Raw genomic sequence first — 26,359 nt, 5'->3', positions numbered from 1 at the left:
AGAAAAAGTTATCAAAAGGACCAAAAGTGTCCAAAACATAATAGTTCTAGACTTGTTCACACACATATACACACGCACACACATATAATGTTACTTAAAGATAAGTTAATAAATTGGTATAGGTTTGATTTAATTTGAGAAAACGTATGATACAAGTTAAGAAATTTTACATTAATAAAACAAAAAATTTAATATTGATAGAGTAATTATTTAAAATTCAGAATTAATTTGAGTAAACAGAAACCTTAACAACTAGCCACTATGATCTTCTGTGTTTGAAAATTTGATTCTCATATAAATTATTTTGCATGCATCTTATATATACAACACGTACCAAAATTAATGGTTTCAAATGTTGATAAAAGATGCATGTATGTAGCATGCATTTAAAATCTTATATATATATATATATATATATATATATATATATATATATATATATATATATATATATATATATATATATATATATATATATATATATATATGCAGTACTAGCTAGCTAGCTTGAAGTATTTAAGTGGCGTATTAATCGCTGAAGTGCAGCAGCAAGGCTATAAGGCATGCAAGAAAAGCCCGGAGAAGCTCTTCACTTCAAACTACTTCACTTGATATTAGATTATCAGATCCTGAGGCTCGCAGCAAGAGATCTGTGCTTTGCTGCAACCCTTTGACCCCTTTTATCAAACAATTGGTAGGCATAGTAAGAAATCTGTACTTTGTAGCAACCCTTTCACACCTTTTATCAAAACCGCTTGCTAGCTACACGAGAATCCTTCTCAGCAATTGCGTTTGTAGTCCAGCGGTTAGGATAATTGCCTTCCAAGCAATAGACCCAGGTTCGACTCCCGGCAAACGCAGGTCTATCATTATTATTTTTTTTTACGCTTTATGGTATTCTGTATTGAATCATTTTATTATGCAAGCAGGAAATGCATTATGCTTTGTGGTATTCTTTACTTTTTGGATCTCACACCTGGAGAGGCATTGAGATAATGGTGGTAAACAGAGCTGTGCAGTGATTAAACTTCACCAAGATCAGAAAGAATGCAAGCAACATTTACTGGACAAAACAACACAAAGAACACACTGTTAAAAGATGGAAATTTGTCCCACACTGGAAATCTACTAAACCAGATACCCCAATATAAGTTGCTGAAGGAGATGGAAGGACACGACCTTACTTGAACAGGATCTGTTCTATAGGCTCGTACTTCTTTATCCTTGAGTTCTAAGGAGACAGGAAATCAAGCTTGGTGGATGAATTATGGCCAAGTGACTAGAGCGTGATTAACAGCCCCAAACCTTCACTGGGCGGAGCTGTAGAGGATTGTTATGGTCCCCTTGGCTGTCTGACAGGCTTCTAATCCTTTTTTGGTCAGTTTTGGCATCTGGGCTACAATGAGAGAATGGAGATTGGCTTTTTGCTATTTTGGGTTCAGCAGAAGAACCCCATAAAATATTGTTTCACAGCCTTCAAAGTTCAAAATCTGTTTTTGCAGCTTTGAGCTAGCCAGCTAGGTGTTTTGGGTTCACCATAAATGGAGATTCTGGCTTCTCTGATCTGCAGTGAATCTTTGTATCTGATTGCAAGTAATGGAAGGGATACAGAAGAATTTTGTGTACATAAGGATGATATTTTCTGAATTAGGTCTCTTGCCCATCTCTCTCCATCTTTAATGGCCATATAATGCATTACAGTATAGAATTTGTATCAAATGCTGAAATGAACCTTTTTTTTTTTTTTTTTTTTTCTCAATCTTTCTCCATGGTTTTTTCTATTATTATTGGGCCACAATCAGATCTGAAATACATGAATATAAGTTGGTTAATGAAAATGTTGGTGATGACCTTACTTGAACAGGATCTGTTCTATAGGCTGTACTTCCTTATCATTGAGTTCTAAGGAGACACACATATAAATAGTCCAAAGTGAAGCATATACAAAGACAAACATGTACATACAACTTTAATTTATGTATTCATGTGTTCATAAACTTTGGAATCCTTTTAGGTTAATAACATTAGTGGACCATATTATACACTAAACTGATATTTCAGGTTGACTAAACCAGTCACCAGTGAGTCAGCCATTGAATATGCACCTTTATCAGTCCTTCAAGAAGAAACCCGGTGGAGTTGCTGTCTTTTAGAACGATATTTTACTGAACTTTCGTTTTCATGAAGACACGGAAGGAGTGCCCGGGGGCGCGGTGAGCTTTCACTGGAAGATGGTTGATCAGCTGGGTGGGAGTAATATGATATAAACTGGTATATTGGCAGAGAGAAGTGCAGCAGCAGGGCAAAAATGCATGCAAATCCACACATTAAGAAGAGCCCCGAGAAGCACTTGAGGTGAAGCCGGTTAACTTCAAGCTCGGTGTCTTGTGATTTGCAGGCACCTTTCAATAGCCACTTGTCATGGATCCTTTGAAGCTCTCCATTGTCTGACAATTCCTGAATTGCAGTTGACATGTCAACTGCAAGCTGAGAGTCCTTGGGAAAGGCCTTGCATTATTGTATCAAGAAACAAATTAGATAGATTACCAGTACAATTAAGTTGTAAATTACTTCTGAAATAGATGAAGCTACTATACTTACAAATCCCATTCCGTTTCTGAAAAACTCCGAGCCTACAATACAGAATTCGCAGTGGGTTGAGAGGAAGAGTTCCATATAAACACGTTGATCTATCACAGCAGCAACACCGCCTTTTTTGGGACCATCCCTTAAAGCTTTAGCATAATCTTCTGTTACATTAAAAGGAATGAGCCTGGATTCATGAATGCCAAGTTCTTCAATCAGATAACTGCGGATAAATGAACCACGATGGTAACCAATGGGGTCGTTTGTTGTTAACAAGCTTTCAATTCCTTTGATTGGGGAAGAAAGATGTTGAACCATGAGGATTGAGGCAAGGTTGGCAGTGTAACTAGAGTTTATTATTAAAACCACAAATAGCCATATCATAAGGACAAGGCGTCCTAAGGTGCTAACAACCTTGACATTGCCTTCTTCTGCACGGTTATAAATTATTAGAAAATAGTCTCGACATAAAGCTTACCAATAAGAATCTAAACAAACAAAAATCCACTTACTGTTGCCAGAGACAAACGTCAAAAAACCAAACCTGAAATGAAAAATTGACAAAAGGGTTTCAAAAGTGGCCGTAAGATGTATGCTCTGATTGTTCATTTCAGTACAGAATGTATTTCTTGGACACTCACCAAAAAATAGTTTCAATTTGATCTCTAGGAGCTCCACGAAAATGATCATTCGTTCTATGCTCCAAAATCCAAATTGTTGCACCAATGAGAAGAAAAAACATTCCGGTAACACACCACATTGTAGGAGTAAATGGCCTAAGAAAAGCCCAAGCACTAGAGCCCCTCTCCCTAACCGGTACCACCACAACGTAGCCTGACTGAATATAAGGCTGAGTGAAATCAACCATTTCTGTCCGATTACTTGTGATAGCAATGGTACCCGCAGCTGCATCATAAACCTGAATTGACAGAAATCGTAGTTAAGTGCATAACAAAACCCAATATTAATTTCGCTACAAAAGAACCTTTGTTTCCAAAACTCACCCCTTCAGTGACTAGGCCCACAAGTTCTGTATAGTTTGATTCACCAAAGGGGAAAAATTTGCATGGAACAGCATATGGCAAATAGTTTAGTGCAGTTGTGAAGACCTCAATACAGTACCCTTTGAACATATCAGTACCTGGTACCCGTTCAACAAATTCATGAAGACCAGCTCGAATAGGGACTCCTACTTTCAGTGTCCTCCCATAGTTTGGAAAGACCCACCCTCGAGGTTTTTGTGTTGTTTCTCCTGTCCAGACCACAGTATATAGTTGTTGACTAGAAGAAAAACGACTCGACGGATAAGAGTCAAGAGAGTCAGGATGCACTACTGATAACCCAGAGTAATTAGACCAGTAACCAACTTTCCTGACTCCAGTTCCAATCACATTGATAACTTCAAATGCAGGGCGATAGAGTTCCTGGTCTGAGGTGTATTTGAATAGCCCTGTCACACCACTTATATTGGTCTTCAAAATGTTGTCAAGCAATAACTTCCCTCCATCAAAGACGTCCATAGAATAAAGATTTAAGCCAGTTTCTAGCATAGGATTTCTAGAAAATGAAACATTTCCACCCTGTTTAAAGAATGCATCAAGAGCACGAGCAAGTAGCCAGACAGTGTCGTACGCATATAAACCATAAGTGCACATCCCTAAAGTGATATTACTATCAATTCTTTTGGCCAAATTGCTCCACCTAGAAACAAAGTTCCTCTTTGCTTCCGAATCTGGAACATATGCGCGTAATGTAAGAGTTCCTTGAATAGTGTCCATTACATCTTGCGAGAGGGGACCTTTTGTGTCAAAGATAGTGGAGAGCCAATGCGTAGCAATCCATGCATATCCACGTTCTGTCATTCCTAAACTCTTCGCCAGAGAAAATATATCCAATCCCCTATAAGGATAAGTGTGAACAACAATAATTCGTGATTCCGTTAAAGCCACCTGAACTAACATATCCCTCACTTCATCCAATGTTGCGTGAGGTTTCAGAGGCGCTTTAAAAGTGATCCGACATTGCCTCATAGCCAGTTTATCTGCTAATGCAGCAATTCCACTCCTTCCATATTCATCATCTACATATATAGCAACCACTGCTTTCCATTGATAGAATTCAACAATCGATGCTATAGCATCCATCTGAAACATATCATTTGGTGACGTCCTGACAAAGAATGGATACTGAAGGGAAGTGAGAGCAGGATCGGTCGCAGAGAAAGACAATAGAGGGACATGGATCTTATTTGCAATGTGGGAAATCACATGAGCTATGACTGAAGATTGGGGGCCAATTATGGCCACAGTGTCAGTCTCCAAGAAGCGTATAGCTGTTCATGAAAATGCTTCTCATCAAATTCTAAAAGCTAGTCAACTTAATTCAAAAACACATATATATATTTGCAGTGAACTTAATTACCTTCAACTATCCCCATCAATCCACTAGAATTGTTATCAAGGATGGTGACAATCAACTTTGTTCCTCCAAGAACAGCCGGATTAGAATTGATATCTTCTACTGCAGTTTCTATTACCAATTTCGTAATTTTACCAACGTCAGACCTCAACGTGAGAATACACCCAATGTTCACAACTTTAGGCCTTGCAGAAAGAGTTGAGTTAACCCCTTGGCCTTGGGACAAATACCCAAAGTAGAAAACTGCGAACATCAATGCCCAAAACAGTTTCATAATGAATTGAGTGATCAAAACCCCAGATTCCACCCTGTTTCACAGGCAAAGTAAACATAACTCAAACTTCAAGATAAGAATTAGTATGATACAAAGTAGTAAGCAAATTAAACATCAATGGAATACCAAAATCATACCACTGGCCAGCATACAAGTGTAGGCATTATTGTTCAAATAATTCAAAGCTCAGAACAGCCAATTTCAACTCAAACAAACAGAAAAAGTAGTAAAGTTTACAGCTTCAACGAATAAGCATATATATCTATCTACACAGCTCTGGGAGAGTTTGTCATAAAACAATAGGGAGTTAGGGACACAACTTAATCTGGAATCTAACTCGAGTTTTATTTATTTAGCCAAACATAGGCCTAACATAAGACGAAAAGAGTAATATTTTATTCATAGTTGAGATAATTTAAAAAAAAAAATAAAAAAAAAATAAAAAAAAAAAAAAAAAAAAACTCCCAGAATTTGGGGAAGAAAAACACTGCATGGGCTATTCATTCATAGGTACAGAATGATAGGAAGTGTGTGGTTGCTTACCTGGAAAAGTAGAATAAAAAAGGAGCTTGCATTGCATGTGGCATGGGCAGTAGAAGTTGATATTTGGTGTTTGATGAGCATGAGCTTGCCCAGAATTTATAAACATATCCACATTTCAGCAGTTATATCATGAAATCGGATCCAAAATACACAATTTACCTAGGTTTACAATTTGAATATCTAGATTTACAATTTGAATTGTGAACATTTAGTATGGAAATTACGTATGCAAATTGTGGAACATTTAATATGTAAAATTATAAACATTTAGTATACAAATTGTAAACATTCAAACAAATTGTGTAATTTTGAACTCGATCCACCTTTAACCTGGCTCCACAGAATAATTTGCCTCCACATTTCTTTTAGTCTTCCGCGTAAATTTAAAGCTCAGTGCAAATAGCGAGCAGGACATAGTACTTGCACCACGATCCGATAAAATGATAGGACTAAAAAAAGTAAGTAGAACAATCAACAATGGATATAGAAGAGTGAAGTGGTAGCCAAAAATGGATCAGATGCTGCTGTGAGTGCTGTCTGATCAAAAGTGGAATGAGACATTGCTAGAACCAACTCTATATTTAGGGCATCTCTCATATAGCGAGAAAAGAAGGGACAAAGAATTAGGGAGACTGGAAATTTATTCTCTAGAGATATTTTCTTTTTAGTACTATTGACTCTATTATAAAGTAATATCTGTTCTGTATTTTTTTTGTCTATTGCGGTCCAAAAAGATCTCACCATCGACCGTCGAGATCTGATCCTGTGACATTTCCTAAGGAGAATCACAAAAATGTTATTTGAATACAAAGTGTTTGTTATTCTCTAGAGAAAATACATACATTAGGGTATAACGCATGTAAACACGCAAGATTTCTCATCTACTATATTTAGGGTTGGGCACTTCGGGTTTCGGTTTGGTTTTTTTCGGTTTCGGTTTCGGTTTCGGTTTTTCGGTTTTAAAAAAATTAAACCATTCGGTTTAAAATAGAGTTCGGTTTCGGTTTCGGTTTGAAAAGTTCGGTTTCGGTTTAGGTGAAAGTCTACTATTTGAACGTTTCTTTTTTTGCCTGACCGGTTGTTCAGTTGACTCACTTGAAGTGCCACTTGAAGTGTTTTGTTGATGACAAAATGAAAAATCATTCATCTATAGTTAATATTTGAAAAATAAAAATTACTAAAACACCAAATGTTTGGACTTACAACTTGGAGTTGGGATTTGAGGACTTGAGGAGTTAAAATTATTAATTGTTATAATATTTATATACATAAAAATTTAATTAAAATATAATCAACAATTAAAGTAATTATATAATGATTTTAATAAAATGATAATTAAAGAATATGAAACAGGTATCATAGTTAATTATTTATATATATATATATATATATATATATATATATATATGTGTGTGTGTGTGTGTGTGTGTGTGTGTGTGTGTGTGTGTGTGTGTGTGTGTGTGTGTGTGTGTGTGTGTGTGTGTGATAATAATGATAGAATTATGAAACTTTAGAATTAAATAGCAACGGTGTAATAACGGTATAATGGTATTTTAGTCTAACAAGAATGTAGTACGGATAATTTTATTCATTATATTTGAGCTGTGCAATATTTAATGAAAAATGTATACCCTTATTAGCATACAAATGTGAATATAGACATGAATGTGGATATAGCTTGGTGGGTAAAGCTCTTAGTTTATAATCAAATGAGTAAGGGTTTAAACCTCACCTTAAACATTTAATATAATATATATATCTATTAATATTAAAAAAAAAAAATAGAAAACTGATCGGGTTATCGGTTCGATTCGATTTTTAACCGAACCGAACCGATCGGTTTCACCTAAACTAGGACCGATCGGTCTTTCGAGTAGAAACCAAACCTAACCGAACCGTTCGGTTAGGGTAACCCGAACCGATTTGCTCAGCCCTAACTATATTAATACCTTGTAGGCAATAATCCATATTTACGTATAGGTCACCTTGGTCTAACAAAGTAACAAGTATACCATATATGGACAATGCTTGGTAACCTTTGAAAAGGATGAAGTTAAGAAAAAATGGAGTGAAAGATTTGAAATATTAATAAGGGAACATTGTAATTTATTCTCCTCAATTATATGTTAATTATAAATGTCACTCTTAAAATTTTAAGTGGTATAAATGCTGTTCTTGAATTGTTGAACTTGTACGTTTATATATTGCCCTTCATTGAACGGAGCTATGAGATCCCGTTATCCATACCATTAAGTAAGATAAATTTAGTAATTTTTATTTTCATTTCTTTTTTTTTTACTGCATTCTTTTTCTCTTTCTCCTTAGATTTTTACTTACGTAAGGCTGAAATTGATTTTTAATTTTCTCCAGAAAACATGTTCTCACTTATATATATATACATATAATTGAAGAACATTATTTATTTATTTATCTATAAATTCCCAACATGAAGTGCAGTAGCAGGGCGAAAAGGCATGCAAATCCGCACATCAAGAACAGCATTGAGAAGCTCTTCAAGTGAAGCTGATTGACTTGAAGCTCTGTGTTTTGTGATTTGCAAGCACCTCTCAACAGCCACTTGTCATGGATCCTTTGAAGCTCTCCATTTTCTGACAATTCCTGAATTGCAGTTGACATGTCAACTGCCAGAGGAGAGCTTTTCGAAAAGGCCTTGCATTGTATCAACAAACAAAGATCCACTTAGATAAGATTATCATTTTATCAGTACAATTAAGTTGTAACAAATTAAATTACTTCTGAAATAGATGAAGCTACTATACTTACAAATCCAATTCCACTTCTGAAAAACTCTGAGCCTACAATACAGAATTCACAGTGGGTTGAGAGGAAGAGTTCCATATAAACACGCGCGTCTACCACAGCAGCAACACCACCTTTTCTGGGACCATCTCTTAAAGCTTTAGCATAATCTTCTGTCACGTTAAAAGGAATGAGCCTGGATTCATGAATGCCGAGTTCTTCAATCAGATAATTGCGAATAAATGAACCACGATGGTAACCAATGGTGTCGTTTGTTGTTAACAAACTTTCAATTCCTTTGATTGGGGAAAAAAGATGTTGAACCATGAGGATTGAGGTAAGGTTGGCTGTGTAACTGGAGTTTATAATTAAAACCACAAATAGCCACATCAGAAAGACAAGGCGGCCTAAGGTGCTGACGAGCATCACAGTGTTTTGTCCTGCACGGTTATAAAATAATCTCAATATAAAGCTTACCAAAAGAAAAAATAAATCACATAAGAATCTAGACAAACAAAAATCCACTTACTGTTGGCAGAGTAGAATGTAAAAAAACCAAACCTGAAAGGAAGTTAAATTATATGGTTTAATATTCATAATATATACTTCATTATGAAGAAAAAAGAAGTGAAGTCAAAGCCAAAAGTGGCAGTAAGATGTATGCTCTGATTGTTCATTTCAGTACAGAATGTATTTCTTGGACACTCACCAAAAAATAGTTTGAATTTGCTCTCTAGGAGGTCCACGAAAATCATCATTCATTCGATGCTCCAAAATCCAAATCGCTGCACCAATGAGAAGAAAAAACATTCCGGTGACACACCACATCATAGGAGTAAATGGCCTAAGAAAAGCCCAAGCACTAGAGCGCCTCCCTCTAACTGGTGCCACCACAACGAAGCCTGACCGAGTATAAGGCTGAGTGAAATCAACCATTTCTGTCCGATTACTTGTGATAGCAATGGTACCCACAGCTGCATCATAAACCTGAATTGACAGAACTCATAGTTAAGTGTACAACAAAGCCCAATATTAATATCGGTACAAAAGAACCTTTGTTTCCAAGACTCACCCCTTCAGTGACTAGGCCCACAAGTTCCGTATAGTTTGTCTCACCAAAGGGGAAGAATTTGAATGGTACAGCATATGGCAAATAGTTTAGTGCAGTTGTGAAGACCTCAATACAGTACCCTTTGAAAATATCAGTACCTGGTACCCGTTCAACAAATTCATTAAGGCCAGCTCGAATAGGGACTCCTACTTTCAGTGGACTTCCATAGTTTGGAAAGGCCCACCCTCGAGGTTTCTTTGTTGTTTCTCCTGTCCAGACCATGGGATATAGTTGTTGACTGGAACGCAAACGACTTGGCGGATAAGAGTAGATAGAGTCAGGACGCACTACTGATAACCCAGAGTAATTAGACCAGTAACCAACTTTCCTGATTCCAGTTCCAATCACATTAATAACTTCAAATGCAGGGTGATAGAGTTCCCGGTCTGAGGTGTATTTGAATAGCCCTGTCACACCAGTTATATTGGTCTTCAAGATGTTGTCAAGCAATAATTTCCCTCCATCAAAGACGTTCATAGAATAAAGATTTAAGCCCCCTCTATGTATAGGATCTCTTGAAAATGAAATGTTTCCACCTTGTTTAAAGAATGCATCAAGAGCACGAGCAAGTAGCCACACAGTGTCATAAGCATATAAACCATAAGTGCACATCCCTAAAGTACTATTAGTATCAATTCTTTTGGCCAAATCGCTCCACCTAGAGACGAACTTCCTCTTTCCTTCTGAATCTGGAACATATGTGCGTAATGTAATAGTTCCTTGAAGATTGCCCATTACCTCTGAAGAAAGGGGACCTATCGTGTCAAAGATAGTGGAGAGCCAATGCGTAGCAATCCACACATATCCACTTTCTGTCATTCCTAAATTCTTCGCCAGAGAAAATATATCCAGTCCCCTATGAGGATAAGTGTGAACAATAATAATTCGTGTTTCCGTTAAAGCCAGCTGAACTAACACATCCTCCACTTCGTCCAATGTTGCTTGAGGTTTCAAAGGTGCTTTATAAGAGATCTGACATCGCCTCATAGCTAGTTGATCTGCCAATGCATCAATGCCACTCCTTCCATAGTCATCATCTACATATATAGCAATCACTGCTTTCCAGTTATAGTATTCGACAATCGATGCTATTGCAGCCATCTGAAACATATCATTTGGTGAGGTCCTGACAAAGAATGGATACTGAAGTGAAGAGAGAGCAGGATCAGTGGCAGAAAAAGACAATAGAGGGACATGGAGCTCATTTGCAATGTGGGCAATCGCATGAGCTATGACTGAAGATTGGGGGCCAATTATGGCAACAGTGTCAGTCTCCATGTAACGTATAGCTGTTCATGAAAATCATATCCTTCTGATCAAATTCGAAAAGCTAGCTAGTCAAATTAATTCACAAATATATATTAGCAGTGAATTTACCTTCAACTATCCCCAGCAATCCACTGTTACTGTCATCAACAATGGTGATATCCAACTTTGTTCCTCCAAGAACAGCTGGATTAGAATTGATATCTTTTACTGCAGTTTCTATTACCGATTTTGCAATTTTACCAACGTCCGTTCTCAAAGTGAGAATACACCCAATGTTCACAACCCTAGGCCTTGCAGAAAGAGTTGAGTTAACTCCTTGGGGCAAATACCCAAAGTAGAAAACTGCAAACAGCAATGCCCCAAACAGTTTCATAATGAATTGAGTGATCAAAATTCAAAACCCCAGATTCCACCCTGTTACGTATAGAAACTAAACATCAATTCAATATCAAAATCCTACCATTGCCCAGCATAAAATTGTAGGCGTTATTCATACAATTCAAGGCTCAGAACAGCCAATATTAACTCAAACAAGCAGAAAAATGTAGTGAAGTTTACAGCATCAACTAATAACCATATCTATCTATCTACATAGCGCTGGGAGAGTTGTAATGAGTGAGAGTACACTGGTAAGGCTTCCTCCTAACTCTGCATTTCGAAGAGCAGGAGATAGTAATGTGCGAGTGAATTTAGATAGAACTTAACCTGGAATCTTAGCCTTTTGGAAATTTACTAACACCTAAAATCGATTTCCATGATTTTGATAAAAACAATCATACAAGTTTGATTGCGAGATGTGATCGATTCTTTAAGTTCTATCAAGTACTGAGGATACTAAAATGAAATATGAAAGTTTACATGTGAGGGGGGAATTCATTTCTATTTTCTAGCCAAACAAACTCTATCTTTAGTCATTTTCTTATAATTTTTAAATTTAATTTTGTTTTTTTATTTAACTTTACCTATAATATAAATTTTTTAAAATATTATTGACTCTATTACATTGTAGTATCTGTTCATCTATACTTTCTTAATCTGTTAAAACATAAAGAGCCAACACTGCTCCTACTGACCTCTAATATTTTTTTTTGAATGCCTACTGACCTCTAATATAATTTATAAAAATTGTCATATTAGAAGTGATTTTGTGAATGGTATATATAAGGATAAATAGTATTTTCGTATGTTATTCATAAATGCAGGTGAATATAGTTGGGATAATAAATAAAACAATACATCCAAAAATTTGGGGAGAAGAAAACATTCCATGCAATTCATAGGTGTAGAATCCCATGTGGGGGTAAAGGGGGCAGTTGCCCCCTCTCACCTCTCCCTACCCCTTATTTTTATATTTATATATATATATATATATATATATATATATATATATATATATAAAAGAAAAACAGAAAAGGTACAAGAAAGCTGCCAAATGACAGCTTTGCTACCATTTGGCAAATTTCCTTGTCCTTAGCATGCTAGACACTTAAGCAATAAAATTAAATTTAAAAAAAAAAATTTATTATATGTACTTTCAAATTCTACTCTTTCATATGTACTTCATGATATAATAAATAAAGATGTGATATTTTTATCATGTGGGTCTCAGAAAATGTGTCAAACATCAAAAATTTGTGAGAGAAAGTACAAATTAAGAGTAAGAAATGAAAGTATATATAGTATTTTCTTAAAAAGAAAATTAATTGACACAAAAGTATGCCACATCATCTTGTAAATGGTAAAATTTATGGGATGAGACAACTATTTTTTTTTTTTTTGAAAGGAAAATATTTCAATAAAATCAAGCAATTAAATGTTCAATACAAGAAGGGATATTAGAAAACCAATTAAGATGACCAGTATGAGAACTAGCAGCTCTAGCCAACACGTGAGCAAGCTTATTCACTGATCGATTGATATATTGAATGGACATTGATTCAAAGTGTCGTTTAAGAGATCGGCAATACTTGAGAACGCAACCTGCATAAGAATGATCTGGTAAGTCATTATTCAGAAACTTGCATACCAACTGACAGTCTGATTTTAGAAGAATGTTATGCCAGCCTTGTTCAAGAGTCCATGAAAGAGCTTCCTTAACAGCGAAAGTCTCTGCAAGATGAGGGTCTTTAAGACAACGAATTGGTCCACTTCTCGCTGCAATGAAACCACCATTGCTATCTCGAACTATTATGCCATAGAAACCATCTGTGCCACCAGGTGGTAGAGAGGCATCAACTTCCACCATTACTGCCAAAGAAGGTATGTTTAGAGACATATTTGAATTGCTAGGCATACCTTGATTAACATAGCCATGCATCACCACTATTAGTTGTTTGGTTCTTAAAATTTGGTTGCATAGTTATTTTAGCTTTTCCTATAGCTTTACAAGTGGGGAGGGACTTTATAAACTTTTTTTTTTTTTTATTCTTAATATATTTGTGATTCATATCAAATTTTGATATTTTGTCATATAAATTTTAGAATGGGCTTTATTCTAGTTTTTTTTTTTTTTTTTTTTTTTTTTTTTTTTTTTTTTTTTTTACCTTTAATATATTGTGTGCTTTATATCACATTTTGATATTTATTTTAATTTTTTATTTAGATTTATGGGTAGCAGTTCACTTTTAGTCATTTTTTTCTCGAACATTCACTTTTGGTCCTAATATTATTATGGCATAACTATTTTTTGTCCTCTATCAACACAACAGTTTAAATTTTATTAAATATAATGACATTTCGACCTTCAGTTATGAATTTTTTCAAAAATAAATAAATAAATATACAAAATATAACATGCCAGCCTACTTTATATATATATATATATATATATATATATATATATATATATATATATATATATATATAATCAAAATGTCCTTGTATTTAACGGTATTTCAACGATTTTGTTGGTAGAGGACAGAAAATGATCATGTCACAATAAGACTATGACCAAATGAGAATATTTTGATAAAAAATGACTAAAAGTTGATTGACAACTATAAATATAGGATCAAAAATAGAATTAATTCTTTTGTCATATATATACATTTTTGAATGGGCTTTATTCTAGTTTTTTTACCCTTAATATATTTGCTTTATATCAAATTTTAATATTTTGTCATAGACATTATTGAATTCATTTAAACTTCACCCTTACTTTGAAAAATTTCTGGATCTGTCATGGCTCAGAATGATAGAAAGTGTATGCATTCTCTGGAAAAGTGGAATAAATAGGAGCTTGCATGGGCAGTTGATAATTGGTGTTTGAGTGATATGATGAGCTTGCCCACAATTTACTTAGGCTGTGTTTGGTTTGCACATGAGAATCGGAATCGGAATGGGTATCAAATATTTGGTAATGGTAATGGGTTTTTGAGAAAGTATTTAACATGTTTGATAGTAGAGTGAAATGGGAATCGTTATTAATAGTAGTGCTTAAAAATGAAACCCTTATTTTATTTGGATATGTGTTTTTCAATTGATGGGGTGTTCGAAACCCATAATAGTATTTTAAAAACCTATCAACCAAACAATAACAATCCATTTCATACTCATTCCTATAAGTAAAACTCATCAATCAAACACACCCTTTATAGTCTTCTGCAAAAATAGTGAGAAGGACAAACTACAAACACCACGATCCAATAAAATGGACTAAAAGTAAGTAAAGAAATGGATATAAATAACGTTGGGTAAAGGTAGTAGCTTTTGTGGGGAATAGAAGAAGGGAGGAGAGAAACTAAAAAAGTGGTAGACAAATATGCATCAGATACTGCTGTCTGCTCAAAAGTGGAATGAGAAGTCTGCGAGAAGCATCTTGGGAGTAACTTCAAAAGTCCCACTTCCCAAAAGGCATCTTTTGAACCAACATCAACCAAGTACAACCACAAATGTATATCTTGAGTTCAGCTCCTGTTCGATTTGAGATGTGATTCTATGACTTATCATGAAGAAATATAATTAAATTATTAATGTTTACCTACTTATCACTAATTGGTTTTAAAAAAGATATGACAACCAGATAACCAAAAAACTTCGGAGTTAAGCGTGCTTGACTTACTAGGAAATAAGCATAGTGCAGAACCGAGATCACGAGTTCGAAGGCCCAAGCTCGATTTGAGACGTGGCGTTGTGGCCATCACTCCATAGTATGGCAAATATATACACACATATATATAGTATGTAAATAAATGAAATGAAATGAAATATCTTGTCCAATAGCCACAGTGCCTCAAACCAAGTAATATATACACCTTGAGAAGGGCTGTGGAAGTAGATATTCTATTCTGTACTGCTATTACCTCTAAAAAAGGAGTTATATACAAAAAGGAAAAGTTGCTATCTGTGCATTTGTGAAGCTTGGAACCATTCATTGTGCATCTTCACAGGTACTTCTAGCTGAAACACTCTCCAACTCCCTCTTTTTTGACCGACATTTCACCGAGTTTTCCTTTTCATCAGCGAACGACAGGAATGTCTGGAGCCGTGCCGTTCGTGAGCTTCCTCTAGAAGATGGCTCAGGCTCAGACTCAGGCTTGGAGTAATGTCGCATAAACTTGCGCGTTAACAGGGCAAAGTAGACCAGCAGGGCTAAAATGCATACTGATCCACTTATTAAGAAGAGACCCCAGAAGCTCTTCAGTTGAAGCCGGTTGTCTTCGAGCTTCGTGTTCTGTGATGTGCAAGCGCTCCTCAGCAGCCATTTGTCATGAATTCTTTGGAGCTCCCCGTCTTCTGACAATTTCAGAATCGCGGTTGACATGTCAACCGCCAGAGGAGAGTCCTTCGGGAAGGCCTAGTGTTAAAGAAACAAAAACTTAAATCATATGTGTGTAATATGGCATGCTCAAAGTGTTTCCAGTCGCCAATGACCTTGTGGTCTAGTAGCACCAAGTTATTCTAACAGAGTCAGTAGTATTGACTGACTCTTTGTGCTTCAGTAGGTTGAGAAAGTAGTTATGAACAGATACTGCATTGTAACAGAGTCAGCAGTATTGACCGACTCTTAGTAGTTATGAACAGATACTGCATTGTAACAGAGTCAGTAGCTCTTAGTAGTTATGAACAGATACTGCATTGTAACAGAAGTAGTTATGAACAGATACTGCATTGTAACAGAGTTAGTAGTACCAAAAGATAGAGGCTACTTACAAATCCCCATCCATTTCTGGTGAACTCTTGGCCTAGAATACTGAATTCACAGTGGGTAGAGAGGAAAAGTTCGATATAAGCACGTTCATCTACCACAGCTGCAACGCCACCTTTACCAGGGCCATCTTTTAAAGCCTTAGCATAATCTTCTGGCAGGTTAAGAGGAACGAGCCTAGATTCATCAATGCCAAGTTCTTCAATCAGATAATTACGAGCAAAAGAACCAAGCTGGTATCCGATGGGGTCATTTGTCGTCATCAAACTTTCGATTCCTTTAATTGGGGAAGAAAGATGCTGCACTGTTAGGATTGAGGTGAGGCTGGCAGTGTAACTCGAGGTGATTATTAAAACCACAAACAACCATATCACGAGGACCATGCGGCCTAAGGTGCTCACAGTGTTTTCTCCTGCAAGGTTACAAGATAATATTAGAAATTAAAATAACCTCATTATACAGCTAAACCAGCGGAAATCCACTTACTGTGGGAAAAGAAGAGCGTCGAAAGGCTAAACCTGAAATCGAAAATTTGCAAATTCAAGTTACTGAAGGGAAGTAAAATAATGTGCAAGTTCATTTTAGTTAAGAATATATTTCTTGGACACTCACCAAAAGATAGTTTCGATTTGCTTTCTAGGAGGTCCACGAAAATCATCGTTCATTCTATGTTCCAAAACCCAAACCACTGCCCCAATGACAAAAAAAAACATTCCCGTGATACACCACATCATAGGAGTAAATGGCCTAAGAAAAGCCCAAGCACTAGAGCCCCTCTCTTTAACCGGTGCCACCACAACTAGCCCCGAGTCAATATAAGGTTGCGTGAAATCAACCATCTTCGTGCGCTGAGTTGTGATTGCAATGTCACCCACAGCTGCACCATATACCTGAAACAACAGAACCCATCGTTAAGGGCCCAACAATTGTTGGAAATTATGGAATTTCCGACCACCTGAAAGTGATCTTAAATCAAGTTGAAAGCAAAAAGTGGTCAGAAATAGCAACAAAGGTTTTTCCGGATACCAAAAGTGATCGGAACAAGGCTTTCGACTTAATCCAAGATCACTTTAAGGTGGTCGGAAATTTCATAATTTTTAGTAGTAACAATATTGATATGGCGAAACCTTTGTTTTCTAAACTCACCCCTTCAGTGATTCCACGCACAAGCTCAGTACCATCCGGGTTGTTATGGCCATCTCCAAAGGGAACAAATTTGTACGGTACAGCATATGGCAAATAGTTTAGCGCAGCTGTGAAGACTTCAATACAGTAGCCTTTGAACATATCAGAACCCGGTGCCCGTTCAACAAATTCAAGAAAGCTAGCTCGGTTAGGGACTCCAACTCTCAGTTGCCTCCCGTTGTTTGGAAAAACCCACCCTCGAGGCTTCTGTGTAGTCTGTCCTGCCCAGATTACGGGATACAGTTTTTGACTCGAAAGTGAATGATTCGGTGGAAAAGAGTAGAGTGAATCGGGAGGCACTACAGATAACCCAGAGTAGTTAGACCAGTAACCAACTTTCCTAATTCCATTTCCAACAACATTAATAACTTCAAATGCAGGGCGATAGAGTTCCTTGTCCTGGGTAAATTTAAACAGTCCTGTCACTCCAGTTACGTTGGTCTTCAAAATCTCGTCGAGTAATAACTTCCCCCCGTCAAAAATGTTCATAGAAATGTTTAACCCTCCACTACCCGCTTCTTCTAGCCTAGGATCTACCGAAAAAGAAATATTTCCACCTTGTTTAAAGAACGCATCAAGAGCATAGGCAAGTAACCGCACAGTGTCATATGCATACAGACCGTAAGTGCTCAACCCCAAACGCCTATCGGTCCCAAACCTTTTTATCAAATTGCTCCATCTCGAGGTAAAGTTCCTCTTTGGTTCAGAATCTGGAATATACGGGCGAAATGTAATAGCTCCTTCAATATTGTCCATTATAAGGGGACCATTTGTGTCAAGGTAAGTCGAGAGCCAGTATGTAGCAATCCACACGAATCCACTCTCGGCCATCCCTAAATTCTTCCCCAGAGAAAATATCGTCAGTCCCTCGGGGGTATAAGTGTGAACGATAAGAATTCGTGATTCAGTTAAAGCCACCTGAACTAACACATCCCTCATGTCATCAATCGTTGCTTCGGGCTTCAAAGGTGCTTTATAAGAGATCCGGCACCGCCTCATGGCAAGTTGATCCGCTAATGCCCCGATGCCGTTCCTCCCATAATCATCATCTACATAGATAGCATTCACTTCTCTCCATCCATAGTGCTCGATAATCGAAGCTATGGCAGCCATCTGGAACAAATCGTTCTGTGAGGTCCTAACGAAGAACGGGTACTGAAGCGAAGAGAGAGTGGGATCAGAGGCAGCGAAAGACAATAGAGGGACTCGGAGCTCGTTTGCAATGTGGGAAATCACGTGAGCTATTACTGAAGATTGGGGGCCGAGTATTGCTACCGTTTCAGTCTCCATGAACCGTATAGCTGTTGATGATAATTTATCAAATATTAACTAATGGAAATCCTTCCAATCCTTCCAATTAACCAAATACTAAAAGCTATATAGGTCTCAGAAGTGATCGAATTTATTTACCTTCAACTATCCCAAGAAATCCACTGGAATTGCTATCAAGCATATTGAGATTCAACTTGGTTCCTCCAAGAACAGTTGGATCAGAATTCACATCCTCAACTGCAGCTTCCACAGCTACTTTTGCAACTTTACCCACATCAGAATTAAAGGTGAGAATACACCCAATATTCACAACACCAGGCCTAGTAGAAGAAAGGGTTGAGTTTACCCCTTCTGACAAATACCCATTGTATAAAACTGCAAATATCAATGCCCAAAACAGTTTCATGATCAACACCCCAGATTTCACCCTGTTTTGCACATAAAAGTAACAAATTTGTATCATATGGAATACTAATTAAGGAAATTAAACATCAATGGAATGTCAAAATCATACAGTGTGGAAGAAATTCATTGTGTCTGAAGTCAAAAAATTCCACTGATAATGTAAGTAAATTTTCCAGGAAAAGAAGAACATGAAATAAAGCCTTGTTCAGATAATAAAAGCTCAGAAAAGGCAGTTTCCGACTTTCAGCTCAAGAAAACAGATAAAATAGTAAGGTTTACAGAATCAACAAAAAAGCAGATTGACCTACACAGTAGCGGGCCGGAGAGATAAATTAATGATTCTTCCTAACCCAATAAGGAGTGTAGGTTGAAGAAAGGCATATTCTTTGAAGTATCAATAGAGCAGACAAAAGTAATATGCATAGAATATCAGAAATAAAAGGTTTAAAAAGTAAAATCTTGCGTGTAGGGACAAACATTTATCATATTAAAAGTGAAAGATAGATCCTTAATGCAACGAACTTGAAACTAAAAAGAATGGAGCAATTCTTTTTCCAAAAAATAATGAAAACAAGGTAACCAAAAAAAAAAACAAAAAAGAAGATAAAGTTTCAAGAATGGCGAAGAGTACAGTGGGGCATTTGTACCAGATTATCTTCATTTCTTCCATTGTCTTTAATTTCCTGAAACCTCATGGAATTCATATGTGGTGTATATAGTTTGGATTGTCTCTTTGTCTTTGAAACAATTGAAAGGTGAAATTGTGAGTTGTCAGCATTGTGATGTAGGTCGTACTGTTCATACATGCCTGTCTTAGTTCAGTGGAATAGAAATAGTGGAGAGTGTGAAAATGATGGATTCTTATGGTGGTCATGGCCATTAAATATCTTATCAAGATTCAAGTATGGTATATATATAATTAAATAATAAATGTGTAACTTTATTAATAATTTACATTTTTAATACAAATGAATCACATCTAAAATTCACTTTATTATAAACAAATTAGAATTATTTGACTATCTCGTTTAGTGATGTAATCGAGTTGAATTGAACACGAATAATTAAAGTTTACAATATACTTTGTGAAGTTATTAGGTCTAGGGGCATTCCAAATTGATAAATTATTAATAATTAGAGTTAAACCCAAATCTCAATTTATTTATTAACTGTAACAAATTGTTAGATTAAATTATATATATATATATATATATATATATATATATATATTTTAAAAAAAAGTTGAGGGAATGATGCAATATGCGTGTACCAAATAGCAAGTGGGGAGAATATGAAATTATTATTCCGCGTAAAAGCACACACGCTTTAAAGATGGTGGTCCCAGGTCCTACATAGAAGTAGACTAAATTGTCCAATTAAATGTCAAATTGCGGAATAAGGAAACCATGATAAGAGTTGTTGGAACTTGGAAACATTTTTAGTAAAATATTTTAAGGAACTGTGTCTCAAGATTTGTAAGACGTAAGAGGATATATAATACTATATTATATACTTTTGTGGGACAAAAGGAGTCAATATTAACACGCCAATATAATGGGCATGTGTTATTTCAAACTTAATAAATATTCATTATTTGAAAATTTTAATATTATTTTTCACAATTATGAATAAATAATATGTATTACTCAATTAAATAATGATTATCTTTGTTTCAAAATAATAATAATAATAATGATAGTGTAACTAAGAAAAAATAAATATAAACTAATTACCTTTGTAAAAGATAAATTAAAATAATTATACTATTACCCATGCTAATGTGAGTCTCAAACATACTCTTAATAATTCCCAAAAAAATGTGAATCATAATTTTTATTTATTTATTTTTCTTTTCCTTGCTCCAATAAACTTATATTGTTGTACATTTGACAATAGTTTTACTCGCTTAAAATATAATTATAATCTCTTGAATAAAAAAATAATAGACATATTAATGAATAATAAATTTGTCATATTTGTAATTATGATGGGTTGAAAAATAAAATGAAAGAAAGAAAAAAAAAAAAGCCTCTTAAAAGTTTAGAATCAATATCATCAACAACACCATTAAGGAGGTCAATAGCATAGGGACCATAAAATTTCATTGGGGGAGACAATGTATTCCAACGGCGGTTTTTATTTCATCAATAAGACTGTGTTTGGAAACTCAGAAAATAATTCTTGGAAATCTTTTTTTCGGGTTTTTCATGTTTGGAAGGGATTGGAAAATCCAGTCAACGAAAAATATTTTCTATTAACGGGTGAAAACCAAGCCAATTTGGCAGAAAATGACCAACAATGTTTACGGCAAAAACCTTAAAAAAAAACGATAGCACGAGAGGAAGGGAACCAGAGAGAACTCCTTTCTTGTTTCCGGCGAGGGAAACCAGAGAAAAGTTCTCTCTGGTTTTCGATGTCTTTTTTGTGTTTTTTTTTTTTTAACTTTGTAATAATTAATATTATTTGATTTCAGAAATAAATATCATTATAAATATTTTTATTTTAAACAAAATAATTAATTATATAAAATGTTTAATTATACAATTTTACCTCATTTTCCATAAAATGAACCAAATACACAAAGACAGTTTTCTGTTGTGCTGCCAAATACGAGAAAGGAAAATGTTTTTCGAAAAATGACTAATTTTTCAGAAAACATTTTCCAAAAGTCATTTTCTTGCTTTCCACACGGACCCTAAATATTTTGCAACAAGCAAAATGATGACATGATGTTTCACCACAAATATATCATTATTTTAAGGAAAAATGACACTTTTTCCCTTGAATTATATGTTTATAGCACATTTTCTCTCTGAATTATTCATGTAAGCATATTAGCCCCCTCAATTATTCTAAAAGTGGCGATTTCCCCCCTGATATATTAAATTGACATTTCTACCCTTGAATTATACATTTCATTTATTTTTCTTATCCAACAAATTATTGCCTATACGTAGGGATGACCACGGTTCAGTTCGAACTGAACTGGACACTATAGCAATCGAATTGAATGTTTCCGGTTATGATTCAGATCCAGAACCCCAATATTTGGATTTCAGTTTATTAAAATCATGAATCAAAAAAAATAGATTTTGAACCGTGAACCGGTGGTTCGAATTGGAACAACTACTAGCATTAGTTTAAAATTAGAATTATAATAATATTTACAAATAGTGTATGTTCTTTTTTACATTTATTCTGATTCTCACATATAAGTATATATGACTGCGATTTGGTTTTGATTTTGAATCGCCGGTTCACGATTCTTGATCCAGTTTGAACTGCTGGTTCAAACTTTATTTTAAAATTTTATTTTTTGTTTTTAAAATAATCTAAATTCAACAATAAATATATTTTATTTTTTTCATTTCGCAACATCAATCGACCTTTCCAGTTCGCGATTTTAATAAACTCTAAATATCGGATTTCGATTCTAAATTGTAATCGGAATATTTCGGTTTGGTTGTGTCTGTTCGGTTTGAACGTTCAAACCATTATCATAATTTGTTAGAGAAGAAAAATAAATGAAATATTTATTTTAAGGGTAAATATGTCCATTTAACATTTCAGGAAAAAAAAAAAAATTCCGCTTGACTAATTCATGGAGAAAAAGTGCTATAAATATATAACTTAGAGAGAAAAAAATGCTATTTTTTTTTCTATTGTAAATTGTGATGGATTCTTCATAATTTACCTACATAAAATTTCGAAGGCATTTTCATGTTTTCTTGTATCAATATAATTATAATTATATTATTGGTACGATAATATAAAAGAAAAAAAACTAGCAATTAGCAAACAAATGATGATAAAATATTTATACAAACTATAAAAACGTTACATTTATATGAAGTATCTAATATTTTCATTTGAATACACTAATACAATTATATTTGTGCATTTTTTAGATTCAAAATTCTAATACAACCATTATTATTTAATAATAATAATAATAATATATTTATGACTATATTTAAAATTGTATTTATTTGACTTAGAATTTGGTCAATTAATTGTAATTAATAACTATTTAAAATTTTTTTAATACATTATTATATTGTATTAGTAATAATTTACCTTTATTCAAATTTTTGAGGGCTAAGTTTTTTTTTTTTTTTTTTTTTTTTTACTACTGACTTATTATATATTTACACATTAATGCATATGGTAACTACAAAACACATATAAATACATAAAAAAAAATTAATAAGAAAATATCAAATTTAATGAGATTTGACAAAAATTATACCAAATTTAAATTTGAAATAAAGGAAGTGGCCAAAATAATCACAAACACAATTTATGTACCAAACATACATTCTTCCAAAGAATGAGGCAAAAACAGTAGGCTGACTGGGTCGGAGGGTGGTCAACTAAAATACCTGCCACCCGAAAGCCATCCACGTGTCAAGAACCCAATGCCTCCAAATCCCCACGCTAGCTCAAAGCTGGGATCGCCACTCCAACTCTCTTCAACGTCATCCTTACGTCCATGTCCCCTTCTCTTTTCTCTTGCAACTCTTCCCTGCGTCTTCACTTTTTTACATTTGCCCTAATCTTTCCGTCTTCTTTCTTTCTATTTTCTTGTTTTTTTTTTTTTTTTTTTGGGTCACATTCTAGACAATTTTACTTTGTTTTATCAAAAACAGAGAAAATAAAGGTACAATCTTGGCATGTGGGTGTCTTTGTTTCTTTGTAAAACCCGGAAACTGGAGAGAGTTTTTTTTATCATCGTAGCTACGCAACTTCCTGGCCAAAATGTCGGTTCTTTGAGTTAGGATCGAGGCCCAAGAAGCGAGGAATGGCTTAAGGCTTACAAGAAAACTGGAAATGGATTGAATTGGTGGGTTGGTTTGGTTTGGTTTGGAAGGAAAAATGGCTACAGCAACTAGTCTGCGATGCTGCAATGCGGAATTAGATAATGGAATCTGCAAGGAGAAGAAGATAGTTTCAACAGAAGTTGAGAATCATGAGGAATCTGAGCATGGAAGGGCGGGGAAGCCGCCTAGGAATCGTCCAATGATGCATCATTCTATCAGCCAAGCAGCATTGACAGGTACCTGTATATTGGTGAGTGGATCCCTTTTTGCTGTACAATATAATGGTTCAAGTCTAATTCCTTCAATTTGGGATTTTTCAAGCTAAGTTTCTTGAAAAAAACAAAAATGACAAAAAGATATGATTATTCAGATTTTATGTTGGTTTGAAGATTAATGGAATAAGACCCAGTTTTTGCAGTGTCTGTAAATCACAAAGCTTAGATAGCTCTGTTATTGTATTGTCTTGGAGAAGGAGAAGGCAATTGATTCAATGAGATTTTCTTGGAATTATTCCATTCTTGAATGACTTTGATGACATAATTTTGCAAGAAGAGCTTATACCTTTACACATTTCATGAACTCTCATTTCTTTGTTTTATGTGGCTTTAGATCATACAAGTTTATATTTGAATATGTGGGTTGAAAATTATTGGACATATAGTATATTAGGTTAGAACCTTAGTGGGGCTCTTTAGGTAAGTGGTTACTATTGGTATGTTAATTGAAACTCATCTTTGTTCTATTTGATGTCGAGGCATTAACAGCTCAAATTATTGGTTTTAAGCCACCGGCAAGTGACAACCCTGGGGTTTTCCCTGTCTTCCGCTCTGGAAGCTGCTCTGAAATGGGACCAAAAACGTACATGGAAGATGAATACATTTGTGTAGATGATCTTCATCAGCATCTTGATGTGACCCGTAAATTTCCTTCTCCTGGTGCATTTTATGGGGTATGCCTTCGTTTCGTTTCGTTTAGTAGCACATATCACGTGATTGAACATTCGTGCTGCTTGACTTTTAATCCCTAACTTTATTTTCAGGTTTTTGATGGGCATGGTGGCGTTGATGCTGCATCGTACACTAAAATGAATCTCCTTAAGCTCATTGTTGAAGATTCTGATTTTCCATTAGCGATGAAAAAAGCTATCAAGAATGCTTTTTTGAAAGCCGATTTTGAACTGGCTGATGCTAAGTCTCTCGACAGTTCCTCGGGGACAACTGCACTAACTGCACTTATGTTAGGAAGGTAAGAAACCAACCCGCCTTTCTAGTTAGTCTTTCTATTACCATTTACCCACCCGGTGATTATTCACTAAAATGTTTTGTGATTCCAATGCACAGAACCATGTTAATTGCTAATGCTGGAGACTCTCGAGCTGTATTAGGTAAACGGGGAATAGCAATTGAATTATCAAAAGACCACAAACCAAATTGTACTTCTGAAAGGCTGAGAATTGAGAAACTGGGAGGCTCGATATATGATGGTTATCTCAATGGCCAACTTTCAGTTGCGCGTGCTCTTGGTGACTGGCACATCAAGGGCCCCAAAGGTTCAAAATGCCCGTTAAGCTCAGAGCCCGAGTTTGAGGAGTTGGTCTTGACAGAAGAGGACGAGTTCTTGATAATGGGGTGTGATGGTTTGTGGGATGTTATGAGCAGCCAATACGCAGTGACAATCGTGAGAAAGGAGCTAATGCTTCATAACGATCCAGTGAAATGCTCGAGAACACTGGTTAGGGAGGCACTCAAGCGCAACACATGTGATAATCTAACTGTTCTTGTCGTGTGCTTCTCCCCCGATCCACCCCCACAAATCGTAATCCCAAGATCCGGGAGGAGACGAAGCATATCAGCTGAAGGGATAGATCTTTTAAAGGGTGTCTTGGGTGGCATATAAAGACAATTCTAGTTATAAACAGATGAATATGGAGCCATATTTACTGTTTTGATGTTTCTGAGGGTATCTGTTCTTCATTCTTGACTTCATTGGAGCTTGTGTGTCATTTTGACCCTTAGAATTTCATTGTTCAAATTCAATAAGAAAATAATCCCCTCTTCTCTTCTAGAATAACTTCCAAGATTGTCTACTCCTGGAGTTACTGTTCACAGCGAGGCATCTTGTTAAACCGAGTAATCTCAAGATTTGCAGTCCTAGTAGTTTTCCAGACATGTTTGAGAACTAGATGGCGCAATGTTGACTGCTCCGATACAGAATGTCAGATCACTACTGTCTCCTAAAGTAATAGACTACGTTTTAGTTTATCGTTTATCATGTAATAGGAACATATAACAGCCTTTACTTCCTCAACCATCGTGTTATTATATAGACGCTAGGTAACTTGTGAAACAAAGTGTTTTGTGGTATGATGAAATTTTTATTATATACATTTGTTTATGTTTCCTCGTATTATTTGCGGGTCTCAGTGTACTAGTGTTGTAAACGAGGAATTATGCTCACTTCTTCTGAAACTGCGAAATCTCTTGCTATTTTTCATACATGACAGACAGTCTTATGCAGTTAGGATCAAGAAAAGATCTTTACTAATGGCAACGAAGAATTACATGAGTAAA

At 35.3% G+C, this 26,359-nt stretch overlaps 5 protein-coding genes and 1 non-coding gene across 11 annotated transcripts; 2 read left to right on the top strand and 4 right to left on the bottom strand.

The window, feature by feature from the left end:
- Positions 1-788: 788 nt before the first annotated feature.
- On the top strand, positions 789-860 carry TRNAG-UCC. Its single transcript has one exon. It is a non-coding gene; the product is annotated as a tRNA-Gly (tRNA).
- A 1,063-nt stretch (positions 861-1,923) lies between these two features.
- LOC109180396 (glutamate receptor 3.6-like) lies at positions 1,924-6,003 on the bottom strand. The gene is made up of 7 exons (XM_019329932.1): positions 5,822-6,003; positions 5,008-5,312; positions 3,591-4,918; positions 3,228-3,505; positions 3,099-3,130; positions 2,602-3,017; positions 1,924-2,508 (listed from the first exon to the last, which is right to left on the bottom strand). Exons 1-7 carry the CDS (start codon positions 5,863-5,865, stop codon positions 2,119-2,121), a joined length of 2,793 nt encoding a protein of 930 aa, XP_019185477.1. The 5' UTR covers positions 5,866-6,003; the 3' UTR covers positions 1,924-2,118.
- A 2,191-nt stretch (positions 6,004-8,194) lies between these two features.
- LOC109180400 (glutamate receptor 3.3-like) lies at positions 8,195-11,911 on the bottom strand. The gene is made up of 7 exons (XM_019329941.1): positions 11,667-11,911; positions 11,070-11,375; positions 9,654-10,981; positions 9,291-9,568; positions 9,111-9,142; positions 8,606-9,021; positions 8,195-8,491 (listed from the first exon to the last, which is right to left on the bottom strand). The coding sequence occupies exons 2-7, from the start codon at positions 11,332-11,334 to the stop codon at positions 8,249-8,251; spliced, it is 2,562 nt and encodes an 853-aa protein (XP_019185486.1). The 5' UTR covers positions 11,335-11,375; positions 11,667-11,911; the 3' UTR covers positions 8,195-8,248.
- An 851-nt stretch (positions 11,912-12,762) lies between these two features.
- On the bottom strand, positions 12,763-13,206 carry LOC109180249. The gene is made up of 2 exons (XM_019329737.1): positions 12,996-13,206; positions 12,763-12,941 (listed from the first exon to the last, which is right to left on the bottom strand). Exons 1-2 carry the CDS (start codon positions 13,204-13,206, stop codon positions 12,763-12,765), a joined length of 390 nt encoding a protein of 129 aa, XP_019185282.1.
- Positions 13,207-15,110: 1,904 nt separating this feature from the next.
- Positions 15,111-19,825, bottom strand: LOC109180395 (glutamate receptor 3.6-like). Of its 6 annotated transcripts, none has more exons than XM_019329927.1 (7): positions 19,617-19,825; positions 18,703-18,992; positions 17,254-18,593; positions 16,720-16,997; positions 16,594-16,625; positions 16,113-16,519; positions 15,111-15,756 (listed from the first exon to the last, which is right to left on the bottom strand). In XM_019329927.1, the coding sequence occupies exons 1-7, from the start codon at positions 19,637-19,639 to the stop codon at positions 15,331-15,333; spliced, it is 2,796 nt and encodes a 931-aa protein (XP_019185472.1). In that variant the 5' UTR covers positions 19,640-19,825; the 3' UTR covers positions 15,111-15,330. The 6 variants fall into 6 exon arrangements, with proteins under 6 accessions (XP_019185472.1, XP_019185475.1, XP_019185471.1 ...); XM_019329930.1 differs by having other exon boundaries at positions 18,703-18,828; positions 19,617-19,824; XM_019329926.1 differs by lacking the exon at positions 19,617-19,825 and adding an exon at positions 19,420-19,574 and having other exon boundaries at positions 18,703-18,994.
- A 3,586-nt stretch (positions 19,826-23,411) lies between these two features.
- On the top strand, positions 23,412-26,139 carry LOC109180191 (probable protein phosphatase 2C 47). Its single transcript, XM_019329679.1, has 4 exons — positions 23,412-24,025; positions 24,554-24,738; positions 24,829-25,034; positions 25,130-26,139. The coding sequence occupies exons 1-4, from the start codon at positions 23,845-23,847 to the stop codon at positions 25,683-25,685; spliced, it is 1,128 nt and encodes a 375-aa protein (XP_019185224.1). The 5' UTR covers positions 23,412-23,844; the 3' UTR covers positions 25,686-26,139.
- Positions 26,140-26,359: the final 220 nt, after the last annotated feature.

This window comes from Ipomoea nil, unplaced genomic scaffold (genome assembly GCF_001879475.1).
Source record: "Ipomoea nil cultivar Tokyo-kokei standard unplaced genomic scaffold, Asagao_1.1 scaffold1026, whole genome shotgun sequence".
NCBI classification, from domain to species: domain Eukaryota; kingdom Viridiplantae; phylum Streptophyta; class Magnoliopsida; order Solanales; family Convolvulaceae; genus Ipomoea; species Ipomoea nil.
This window is presented reverse-complemented; position numbering and strand designations above follow the sequence as displayed.